General features: G+C 46.8%; 1 protein-coding gene across 3 annotated transcripts in view; it reads left to right on the top strand.

The window, feature by feature from the left end:
- LOC118507673 (protein obstructor-E-like) overlaps positions 1 to 8,929 on the top strand; it is a 45,551-nt gene extending 36,622 nt beyond the window's left edge. For 2 of the 3 annotated variants that reach the window (XM_036046462.1, XM_036046463.1), the window contains exons 3-6: positions 5,207 to 5,431; positions 6,668 to 6,856; positions 7,274 to 7,518; positions 7,908 to 8,929. In XM_036046462.1, the coding sequence (XP_035902355.1) occupies positions 5,207 to 5,431; positions 6,668 to 6,856; positions 7,274 to 7,518; positions 7,908 to 7,994 (746 nt within the window). In that variant the 3' untranslated portion in view covers positions 7,995 to 8,929. The remainder of the gene's footprint in view (positions 1 to 5,206; positions 5,432 to 6,667; positions 6,857 to 7,273; positions 7,519 to 7,907) is intronic. The other variant, XM_036046464.1, reaches the window with a different exon arrangement.
- The last annotated feature ends 3,967 nt before the right edge of the window (positions 8,930 to 12,896 follow it).

Here is a 12,896-nt window from a genome sequence, read left to right as displayed (position 1 = left end):
TAATGTTATGCATATTGAACCGTTGCTGTCGATTGATCTGATGTATATGCATGCACCATAGGCCACTTCAGAAGCATCAACAAAGCAATGTAGCTCTGCATGCTGATGTTCTGGTATGAATGCAAACCTAGCTATGCGAAATTGTGCTAAGTTTGCTATTTGTTGCAGAAATTCTGTCCACTTTTCTTGCAACTTATGAGGAACTGGCACATCCCAGTCCAAGCTCTGCAACCACAATTGTTGCATGATGATTTTCGCACGTATAGTCACTGGTGTAATAAGACCGAGGGGATCATAGAGTTGAGCTATTGATGACAATATACTGCGTTTTGTGTGAATAGTGGACTTGTTTTCAATAGAGACATTCATACGAAATGAATCTGCTTCGGGTTCCCAGCAAATGCCCAGTGTCTTGATGCTTTCTTCAGCTTCAAACTTTATGGCGGATTGTGTTCCAAGAAGTTCTGCAGGGAGATCCGCTAGCACCTCTAGCGAATTGGAACACCACTTTCGAAGACAAAATCCACCTTTTTCGAGAAGAGCATTGAGTTGATCACGCAGTTCTTTTGCTTCTGCAATACTTCCCGCTCCTGCTAGTAGATCATCCACATACAGGTTTTGTTTCACAGCGGCACTGGCTTTGGGGTATTGCTTACCTTCATCATGAGCAAGCTGTAACAATGTGCGTGTTGCTAAGAATGCTGAGGGTGCCAAGCCATATGTCACTGTGCTTAGTTCGTATGATCGGATGGGCTGAGCATTGTCAAATCTCCATAAAATACGTTGCAGATGCCGATCATCTGGATGCATTGTTACTTGTCGGTACATCTTTGCTATGTCAGCGACAATAGCTACACGATATTTTCGGAAACGAATTACTAAAGTTAGCAACTCCTCCTGAACCACGGGACCAACTAGCAGAGCTTCGTTCAATGACTTTCCAGTCGTAGTTTTAGCAGAGGCGTCGAAAACAACTCTCAGTTTCGTAGTAGAACTGGACTCTTTCAACACCGGATGATGTGGAAGATAATATGCACCGATTTTTTCTTCTTGATTTTCAGAAACAACAGCCATGTGCCCCAGGTCTAAATATTCCTGCATGAAGTCGTGGTATTGGCTTTTGAGGCAAGCATCCTTCGACAATCTTTTCTCAAGAAGGTGAAATCTTTTCAATGCATTGGTTTTCGACTCACCTATTATTTCCTTGAAGTTGGGCTGCTTGGGCATTTGAACAATATAACGGCCGCTTCCATCACGCGAAACGGTTTGTTGAAAATGCCTTTCACACTCCTTTTCATCAAAAGAGTATTCGCTCACCTGGAGTTCCTCGATCTTCCAGAATCGCTCCAATTGTTCTTCGATCGTAGGACGGACGGCTACCACATTGCACCGAACCGCATCACTCGATATAGCAGGAATGTCACCGGTCATAATCCAGCCGAAAACACTTTCGACCAGCACGCCTTTGTTTGGTAGACTATATCTACCGTCACACAATAGTGAGTAGAAATACCCTGCTCCAATAATCATATCGATACGACCGGGCGTGCAGAAATGCGGGTCTGCGAGAGGATATGATGCAGGTATATTCCACTTTTGCACTGGGACTTCGTGGGATGGAGTATCACACGCCACTTTTCGCAACACTAAGAAGTCCATTTCCGCCGAATAGTTGGTAACGCGCGACTGTACCTTTGCACGAACTTCATGATTGGCACTGGATTCTATTCCGTCGACACCAACGATCAAAATGTTCACTTTTTTCTGCGGCAAATGCAATTGTTGACACAGCGACTCACTAATGGCGTTAGGTTGCGAACCATTGTCCAACAGCGCACGCACGAGATGCCTTTGTCCATATGCATCATTTACTTCCAACAACACAGTTGAAAGCAACACGTTTTTGGATACACGATCAACACTATTTACATGCGCAGCTGCCATAATGCTCGAATCAGACGAACCTTTTTCACAGGGCTGTTTAGCATCTTCCACGAAATGTAGCAATGTGTGATGCTTCTTTTTGCATTGCTGGCACGTATATCTTGATCGGCATGATTTTGCAAAATGCCCCTTTTGTAGGCAATTGCCACAAAGTTCTTTGCCATTAACAGCACTCTGTCGATCCTTAGGCTTAAGATCCAGAAATGCTTGGCATTGCCATAAATAATGGTCTTTAGAGCACAAAACACAAGGAACCACATTGTTCCCTTTCATGCTTGCAGCATTGACACTAAGCCTTTTAGATGTTTTCTGGTTTGGTACCTTTGCGTTGGAAGAGCTAACACGATTTCCTACCTGCAACGCTAGAGACTCACTCGCTTGCGCTCTTTTAAGCAGAAATGCTGTCATGCTAGGATAGGTTAACAAAGCTTCCTCCTGAGCGTAGTGTTCTTCCCAAGCCTTCAACGATGCCTTGTCGAGCTTGCTGGCCAAAATTTCCATGATAATGCTACTATCATCCGAAACGGTTTCTCCTAGCTGTTTTAGAATGTCAATATGCAGCTGGAATTTGCTCACTAATTGTCGAAGCTCTTGCGCACCACTATTGATCATGGAAGGCAACCCAAATAATTCACGCGTGTGCATTTTACGTAGATACGGCTTGTTACCATACCGGTCAAGCAAAGCTTTCCATGCCACAGTATAATTTTCCGAAGAAATGGGAATTGGGTGCACTATTCCTGCCGCTTCCCCTTTCAATGACGCGCGCAGGTAATGAAACTTTTGTATAGGTGCGATATCGTCACAGTTGTGCACAAGAGAAACAAAAGTGTCATGAAATAACAACCATTGCGTTACCTCGCCACTAAAAACCGGCAACGATATAGTGGGTAGTTTCACGCTTACGAGCTTTGAGCGTGGTTGCTCTTCTTTCTCCTTTTTCACTAGCTTTGATAACGCAGCCTTGGTTTCGAAGAATAGATCTTCCGTTTGCGCTAGGATATCATCGTTGCTTCTGGTAGCGTTTTCCGATTCATCTAGCTCTTCACACTCTTCATGGATCGATTGGAAACATTCCCAACACTTCACCAATCTTGCAAGACGATCAGGCACTTGATCTTGTAGCTCGGGGGTGTAATCCACTGCGAACTGCAGTGAGCGTCGCATAGACTCAATCAGCGATCGCCTTTTGGCCTGCTTGGCCTTAAGCTTGTCCGCCTTGGTCATTTTGGACTAAAAACTACACTCACACGCAAAGTCACAGGCACGCGAGGGCACGAACTCGCGGCAACCACACACGCGCGCGAAAACACACTCGCGCAAAGTCACACGCACGCGAGGACACGAACTCACGGCGAATCACACACAACTGCAGAGTCACACACACACACGAGGACACGAACTCGCGGAGAGTAACACAATCACATACACGAGGACACAAAACTCGTGGTTAGCCACACAAGCGAGGACACAAACTCGCTGAATAAAAGAATGCACGCACTCGCACGAGGACACGAACTCGTGACAAGTCACACACACACGCACGATGAAGCACACTCACGGAGAGTCGCACATATACACACGAGGACACGAACTCGTGGTATATCACACCCGTACACGCGCGAGGACACAAACTCGCTTAATCGTTACACGCACGCACTTGCGCGACGACACGAAACGCGTGAGAAAAAATACGTACGCACTTTACTCACGGATCACAGGAGTGCTGAAGCCCGCCAATCCTGGTCACGGTACCAAATGTTACGTCCGAAGACGGCCTACGTTGTGTTTTTTTTTTTTTTTTGTTGAAACCAATATTCTCTTTCAATTATTAGGTGGCTCTGAAAAGAGCCGATTGGATTGGCTTGGCTTCCCTCCGCGGTGTGATCGAGAATGACCGCGCTTTGCGATCAGCACCTCTTTTATAGCTTTCGGAAAAGAAGCCGAGTGTTCTAAATTTCTGCGACGAGCACTTTCTCGTCGCACGGCAGCTCACACTTTCTGGAACGCTTTGACAAAAGCGCTCCACACGGTTCGACTTCTTGGAAGCCGAGTATGGAAACGGCGGCACGTGTGGCGTGGATTCGTTATTGTTCTTATTGGTGCCTGTGTGCTCTGGATCCACTGTTGTTGTTATTTTAGTTCGGGATCGAACAATAAGATTGAATTGAATTGACAGAGTGCTATTTAGTAGCGGAAGGGCTAGCTAAACCTTTGCAAACCGAGCACCTGTAGGCTGTTGGCGGAGTTGGACACGATGAAATGCAATCAGTTTCCTACAAATAGTTTGCGTAGCTGAAAAACTTTGTCCTTTGATTGCTTATGAAATTTTTAAATTGAATTTTAAACAGAAATTTGTCTTGATTTTAAAGGTAAAGGACAAACTGTAGTTAAATTATCAATACAAAGTGCGATAAATCCACCGTCCAACCAAGTTCCAACACTCGACTTTAACACTGGTAATAAGGTTGGCCAATCCGAACCATTCTAAAGCTTTTATCAATTGTCAAACAGGGGCCCAGTTCCCCCCCTCCCCCCCCCCCATTGCAACCCAACGCGTTGTTGTCAAAATCATTGCACTTGCGACGGTGGCGCGGCAAAATTTATTCTCCATCCGTCATCCGCTAAGTTGACCAAACTCGCTGCGCCGGAGAGGAGAAAGTTTCACAAGAACTATGGCAAGGGGAAACGCGGGACGATCCTAACGCTATTCGGTATTCAATTACATAGGAATGTAATTAAAAGTTGTGCTCGTTCACGGTGAGCTTTTCTTTGGGCGTGTGTAGGTGTGTGTGTCAGATTCGCGAGTAGTGGCGTCGGTAGGCGTCTGTCAGCGACACTTTCGCTGATCGGTAGGTCGACAGCATAGGAGACACTCATGCTGGGGGAGAGGAGTGGAGTGTTCCTTATGTTGCAACAGTGTTTTCATTTGCATTTACATTTCTTCCTTCGCACGGTACTGCCAGCGGTAAGCTAAGCGAGTCACATCGGAAAGTTTGAATTAAGTATCTTATGGGTGTCGCATAGTGTCTGGGGGTTTAAACTTGTTCTACGATTCGGTGACTTTATTGGCCCCTTTGATACAGGCAACAGGTTCGGGGTGAAAGTTTTGAGCGACTGTTAGCTGATGAGCTGAAGAGAAGATGTAATGTAAGACCGGTAAAGGTGCATCATCTGTTTCACTGTTGGCGGGATTATTTTCCACTAGAAACTGGTGTCATTGAATTCTGATAAAATTTTCGTTTTTTCTTTAAATTTGCAGGACTTGCCACGGCGCAGCGACAAGACCAGGAGGATCCGTGCAAAACCAAATCAAAGGTCGTCGGTGACGTGACGTACTGTGATCGATACTGGGAGTGCATCAACAGCCAGCCCGAGCTGTACGACTGTCCGAATGGGCTCGTGTTTGCCGGCAAGCACCGAGGCGTTACTGAGGGCTGTGATTATCCGTGGCGATCGAACTACTGCGATGGCAAACAGTTGGCAAGTAAGTAAGAAACCCCAGCGTGCTAGATTTGTTTAAGTTCGAAGTGGTGATGTTGCACATTGCCTAACTTTAGGCGTTTTTGTGTTATGCGAAGTATGCAATCCGCATAGCAAGACGGTAAGCAAGTTGCGAACAATTTACAGCACGAATTTTACCTGTTCCAAAGAAACAAAACAGCACTTTTACACACAAAATGCTACACAATCATTCTACCGGCATAACAAAAACGGCTTTGCCAACAGGGTTTACCGAAACTCGTGTTCCCAAAACAAAACGCTCACCGGAAGTGCTGACGAAAAGTTCGAAACAATCGTTTCTTTGAAGTAGCAAGCGCTCCGTGTGAGCTGGATAAGGATTTCACAATGCTACCGCAAAACCCCCCGAAAACCCCGAACCGAAAAAGAATTAAAGCGAGAGAAGAAACACACACACACTCACAGCGAGCGACCGAAAATAAAGTTTCCCAGTGCACTTTTCCGGAAATTAACCCAATTCACCGACATTATGCAGCTCCCCGGCACGGGCACGGTAACATGAAACCCCGTTTTCGCCAAGCCGAATTAGCAACTCCATCAAAGGGTGTCCGTTTGCCGGTAGCGTCGGTAGCCGGTTCTTCCGACGCTCATTTATCGGTGTGCACCTTTGCACCCGGGGGGTCGTTGTTGTTGTTGTTGTTGCGCAGCTCGTCTAAGTGCATCATCAATGTTCGGACTCTTGCTTAGGTCGGAACGCCGGGGTTGGAACGCACAGGGAAGCATCTAAAACTTAATCGAGCTCGTTTTTTGATAGTCTTTGTTCAATTGCGCGAGCTTCTTTTTCGGCAGGGTAGCAACAAGGCACCCCGGCAGTTTATGTATGGGCGATGTGCAACAAAATTGCTGAAAATTGAGTGCACTCGAACGTCCTGTAGTGTGTGTGTGTGTGTGTGTGTTTGGTCGGTCGTCGGCTACCCTTATTTTGCTCGGTGGACGGTGGAAAAATCGACGTGCAAAACCTCACCAGTACCCGACTGCCACAAGTGACGACAAGTACCACGCTCGAGTGTCGTTTAGTTTTAAGCAGGGCGTAATGACCGGTGCAAAGTTTGTCCTTTCGAGCGAAAGACCCCATGTTCCGGTTCGAGCTCGTCGTCGCTTCTCGGACGGGCGATAATTTTAATCCGTACCCGTACTCGGCGCGTCCTCCCTTAATCGGTATTCCTTTCCCCCTCCCCCCCACGGGGCGTTCTACTTTCAGACGGTCCGATCTCGACGGAACACTGCGATTGGTTGTACGGCATCTTTGGGCACGAGACGTCCTGTACGCGATACTGGACCTGCTGGAACGGGACCGCCACCGAGCAGCTCTGCATCGGTGGGCTGCTGTACAACGAAAATGCTCACAGCTGCGATTGGCCCGAGAACGTTGATGGATGTCAGAAGCACCGTAAGTAGCAAACGCGAAACAAAAAAACAAAAAATGGAAGCAGTTAGTTTTGTTACCGCTTTGGAATGTTAGGAATGGAAGCTACACGTGCGGTGTAAACGAGGGACAAATAACGTCGATGACTTCCAACAAAATAAGTGGAGAGCATCGGGTTGGAATTGCAATTCGTTACAAGGACTCTCAGATGTTTAAGATGTCTGGGTGCTATTTTTTTTAATAGATAAGTCCAATTTAGTTTATCGTAAAATAGTTAACAAAAATGAGTCAAAGAGTCAAGAGTGTCAAAGTATTGTTCCCAAAAATCCTTGAAGATCATATATCTGAATTTGGAGCATTCGGTGAGAGCTTCATAGATGTGCTAGGAGTTACGATGAACCAAGTGTACATTTTCTAAACTTCACAACCCTCTTTTTTTAGCACTCTGCAACGATGACGCGAACGGCAATGTCCCGCTAGGCAAGTCTTGCAATCGCTACTGGCAGTGTCAGGGTGGCTACCCGCGGCTCCAACGCTGTCCTGCCATGCTCGTGTTCGATCGACGCAGTCTGCGCTGTGTCGTACCACCGACTGAGGACTGTGACGTACCAACCACTCCGTTGCCGTTGGAGTACGAACCGGAACAGCAGCAGCAGCAGCAGCAGCAGCAACAGCAGCAAGGCAAGGTATGTCCGGCAAATAAATGTGTGTGGAAAGACGCTGGTGTGTTGTGTGACAATTGTCCGATAAATACATGAGCAATAGGATAAGTTTAGGAGCTTTTGTTCCTAAGACGTTTTAACTAACAAGTAAGTTGATTTTTCATTATTTATGTATTTAATTTCATAAAGTAAAATTAGTTAAAATAATCAAAAAAAGCCTTATTCTCAGGTTTATCGGACGTTCGGAAACAATTCCAGCATTTTCACACTTTGACCCAACTGCCGTAACATGCGTGCGTGTGTAGTATGTCCTCTATTGCAATCCATATCTCATGCCAATGCCCGCCTTCCGATTTTCTTTCTCTTCCCTCCCTCGCTCGCGCTCGCCCACCGACCCTCGAATTTTCTTTCAGGGAAATCCAAACGCCATTCACCAATCGTCCGGCATCGGTGGACTGCAGGGTGGCAAATTGCAATCGGGCGGACGAAACAAGAACTAAACAATCACTGTCAGCTGCACACACTCACACCCGCACACACACACACATAGCCCACTACAGGAGCAGGCACAGTGCAGCTGGAGCTGGAGCAGTCGTACGATGAACTTCACTGACCCCCCCTGGAGGGCGCACTGATAACAGACAGAGTAGTCGTGTGTGTGTGTGAGAGAGAGAGAGAGAGAGAGAGCAAGAGTGTGTGTTATGCTGTACCTTCTCTTCCCCAACTTCACTATCTCAAACTTGGATGTAACCAACCCTCCTCCACATCCCCCTTTCAAATTCCCCCCCCCACGGGTGTTTTCCCAGTAAGAGCGACCTATTATTGAACGGAGAATGTAGAATGCACCGTTTAGCTGCCCGGTACAGAAGCGAACCGAAATAAGGTGAAAATTGAACATCGAAATGGGTCGTGTCTTCCTCCCCCGGCCGGGCTAGATCCCGAGCACCTTACCCGACGATCATTGTACTTTGTACACAGGAGCTGTCAATGGCAGCGATGACGGCAGCGAAGGCGACCAACAGACCGGGCAGGGTAGAGGAGCTCAGTAAATGAGCTGCTACCGACATACTTAATCAACTGCACCGTCCCCGCCCGCCGGGAGCCAAATTTCGGTGCCAAATGGCTTCTCGAAGCGCATTTTAATTCATTCCGCACACAACTCATGGCCGCGCCGGAGCAAACGTTTGCACAAAAGTTGCGCTTCCCTGACACAACACACCAGTGTTTCGTCGCACCGAACTCCATCCGAATCATTTACCCATTCCCACCACCCGTGTCCGTAAGCTGCTGCTACCTTATTCTATCCCATTGTGTCACTATTTAAGAATGTGTATCGTACGTTAAGCCGACTGGAAGGAGAGAGCGAGAGAGAGAGAGAGTGCGCTCTGCAACAAGGACGAAAGCGCTAAATAAAAGTATAGATGTAAACACACGAGTGGCTCGTCGTTGCCCGGCGTTCGTTGGCGGAATGTCAGAATAAGGTTTATTTTAATCATAGTTAGCAGAAGCGCTGTCTCATCGCCGGAATGGCGCGTAAAAAAGTAAGTTTAAAGCCATAAATATCACCACCGGTGTCGCAGCTGGGAGCGGCCGCCCGATGCATCCGCCTCTAATTGCACCGGAAGCCGGCGCCTTGGTGGACCGCCGTGACAAGTACGAACGATTTAATATCTTCTCTCTAATATGACAGTTTTATGGTTGCGACTTGCCGGCCAGAATGGGTGTGTGTGTGTGTGTGGGTGAGGGTTTTTTTTTCTCGCCCTCCGTCTCCTGACACTTTAGTTTGTTTGTTCTACGGTCTGGTGGAAGGGGTCTCGCCAGTTCTTCTGCCGAGCCGTGTTCGTCTTCGCGTGTGCGGCGGGCTATGAGAAAAGTTATTTTCTTGCGTTGATTTTCTTGTACCTTGTGCCGCACGGTGGTGAAGTTGATGACGGAACATTGCCTCACCCGCCCAACGGTGCGGGATTTGCTGAAACAATAAATGAAAATTGCCAGCGGCAGTTTCCAACCATGCAGTTGCGAGATATGACTTTTTTTCTCTTTCTTTTCGCCGTTTTTTTTCCCTTGTGTAAAGCTATTTAGGAACTGGAGCGAAACGGGTGAAAAGCGGTAAGTAGCGGGATGTGTGAGGCTTGCACAGCAGAGGAAACCGTTGTCACCTCACAAGAAATGCAGCAACACCGGCTGACACATTGCATTGCATTGCATTTCCGTTGTGCGCGAGCATTTCCGGAGTAAATATCGGGACGGGAAGAAATTGTATTATGATTTATAGTACAGCCAAGGGGGGGGGGGGGCGGGGGAGAATTCTTATGTTTTGTTAGCGCCTGCGGTATGCTGAAGAAAAGGCGACAAGGTGTAAATCCTTGGCTGGTTGGAGTTGGATCAGAATAAAGGATTTGTTGCTTGAGGTTAATTTGTTATAGGAACTCTTTATAGATCTACTGTGGATTGATAGTAGGATCTTCGGAATCAACTTTCCAATACGTTACAGAGTTTCGATCCAAAATCTACAGTCGTGTATAAAAGTCCACTGACTTTATGTAAAATTCCACTATACGATTGTGTGGATTGTGCCCTTTGGATGAGGCAAGTTCCATAGCAAAGTTCTACACTTGAGTAGCACAATTTCCTTAACTGAATGCAACATTCCATTGTATGATTGTAACTTTCTATAATGGTTTTAAAATATTCCATTATTCGTATGAAACATTCCACAGAGTTATTGAAAAGTTCCATTATATGATACGAAACCCTGTAAGTCTAGCATGCTAGAAATGGCAGGCATGACTTCAGAGGTCGGTAGGTCAAGAAGAAGAAGATTGTCTGACATGGTTAGACCAACGGATAGGCAGACAATACACTTCTCCGTCTTCCTTGGCACTAACAATCTCGAAGGGTCTCGGCCTGCCGTTTCTGGCTTTCTGTGACTTGATTTTACCCGAAGTAGTAGATAGTTAGTCCCGCTTACGGGAAGGTTCTCTGGATGGGGTTTGAACTCCGGTCACGCCGTGTGAAAACATAGCTTATGTAAAAATGTCAGACGGAGCCCTGGTATCACATCCCATCGGAACAGCCGTGATAACGTATCGGATCGCCCATATGGGTAGACTCTAGAATGCGGGATATAAACAACATTATCCATACTAGGACGACGACACCTTTAAAGACTTCTCCAGCAAGTCCAAGGCCACAAAGCGGTCAGAATAGAACGAAGCATTAAAAATACAGTAATTTAATAGCTTGTCCGACTTGTTGCTTCGCAAAACAATTCCATTTTACATTAGTTTCATTGTACGTTGAGCACAATGATATATGTCATCCTGGGGCGTCCAGCATCAGTGGCTTGAGTCAAGGATGATTAATCTCGACACGATGATCATCGTCACTTTTCTTCCTCACGGAAATATCTTGTCGCGTGTGTTTAAAAATTGTCATCCAATTGTGCTATGTTCCTCAAACCAAATACCCAAAAAAAACAGCCCCGATCCCCGAAAACTGACCTACTTCCGTCATATTTCAAGCGTGGCAAATAAATTGTGACAAATGTAACGCAACGTCAGTCACATCGATCATGGCGTGAAATTGTGCGCTCGCCCCGTGTTCTGGTGAAACTTTTTTAAACATTCACTCTCCAGCAAAGAGAGAGAGAGAGGGAGAGAGAGAGAAAAAACGCCACCACTGGACACGGGCGGAAATTAAAGCGCAAAAGTTTTGACGGTGATGCGAATAAAAACGGCCGTATCCATGGCGATCGCGACACACACACACACACACACACACACACCAGCATGTTGTCACACGAAGTGTTTTTCATGCGTCTCCCGCATTCTTTTCGCCGTTTCTGGCTCGGTGTGGCTTTATCGTTAATTTTGAACACATCAACATGAGTTTAATGGCAGCTGGGCAAAATTGAAGCTAACGCTACGGGACAGCTTCGGCCGGATGAAAAGCGTTACTTCATGGCCTTGGGGGAGGGATCTCCATTTTTCCCTCCCCTCCCCGCTCTGAACGTCCACCGGGCCAGGGGCATTCTATTATCGTGCAAACGGTGTGTGTGCGTGTAGAAGAGAGCAAGTATACATCATTCCGAACATGATCCAACGTAATTTCGTCTTCCGGTTGGTTTCACTGGGCCACCCAAATAAAAAACAGACCGCTCGGGAAAGAAATCTTCATCATAACCGTCGTCCTCCACCAAAGCTCCCAACTGTTTTCTCCGGGCTGGCCACCAGTTTGTGGTTTTTTTTCCATCCCGCAAGGTTTTACCAATTTTCGAAGCATAACCATATCGTCTCATGCTGGGCAACACGCAGCAGGAGAACGCAACCCGCCTGCCTGGTGCTACCTTTCCCCTTTGAAAGCCCCCGGAAACCGACGGCAAGGAATATTACCTCCCGAACGCCTCTTTCTCCTCTGCCCCCCCAATCCTAACTACCCCCGCCCGTGGTGCGAACATCTGTGGAAAATCTGTGAAATTAATGCCACAAAAATTACCACTGAATTTAAAATTAATTAAAAATAAAATTTATTGGAAAACTTTCGCGCACCGTTTCCCTCGCGAATGGGAAGGCCTTCCGTAGGCCAATACGGTGCCTGGAATGGTGGCTACCGAAGCACCAATTTTCTTGTAAGATCTTGTGCCAGTGGCTTACCCGACCCCCAGGAACCGGTGTCTCTGATCGCCATTTTCGGATATCCGGATGGGGGGAGGTAGCTTTTTGCTTATGTCTTTCTCCCAAGTCTCTTAGTGTCTTGTGGCTCTCCGTTGAACACCGTTTTTTCCCCTTCGTTCAAACCATTACGCCCAAGCGTAAGGTAAGCAGTGAACGTTTCGGTGTGTGTTTGGTGTGCAGCAAGTTTTTCGGTTTCCGACCGTCCCAATTTGCTTGTCCGGCCCCCGACTAGGTGGGAGGTGGGAAAGCCAACTCACGGCATAAGACCGCTTATTAGTTGCCCGTGGTGTGGCGGATAAACATTCCGTGATGGTGGTGGGATGAGAAAAAGAAAAATTGTCCTTTAGTTTTATGGTGGACTTTTTCGTTGTTATTGTTGTTGGTCGTTCTGCACTGCCATAGTATCATATCTCATTATCAAACCGGGTGCACAAGGAGTTGGAGTGCCGGAGTGCCGTGGGAAAAAAGTACTTTAAACGAACGAGCGACGAAAAAGGCGAGATGAAACGAGGTGTGCACCACTCGCGGGTGTAAACCGAATTTGTCCAAAGGGAACCATTGCGCCACGCAACCAAAAAGAAACACAAAAAAGGGTGAACAAAAAGTGTGCAAAAAACTGGGAATAAAAATAGTCCGAAAACATGGTCCTAGTAGCCGTTACTCGGGCAACGGACAAATGGAAAAGTTTGGAATGTAAATAAAACTATCCTTCCGAAAGTGTCGTTC

Source organism: Anopheles stephensi, chromosome 2, assembly GCF_013141755.1.
Source record: "Anopheles stephensi strain Indian chromosome 2, UCI_ANSTEP_V1.0, whole genome shotgun sequence".
NCBI classification, from domain to species: Eukaryota; Metazoa; Arthropoda; class Insecta; order Diptera; family Culicidae; genus Anopheles; species Anopheles stephensi.
The sequence above is the reverse complement of the archived record's forward strand: the minus strand, read 5'-3'. Positions and strand labels throughout refer to the sequence as shown.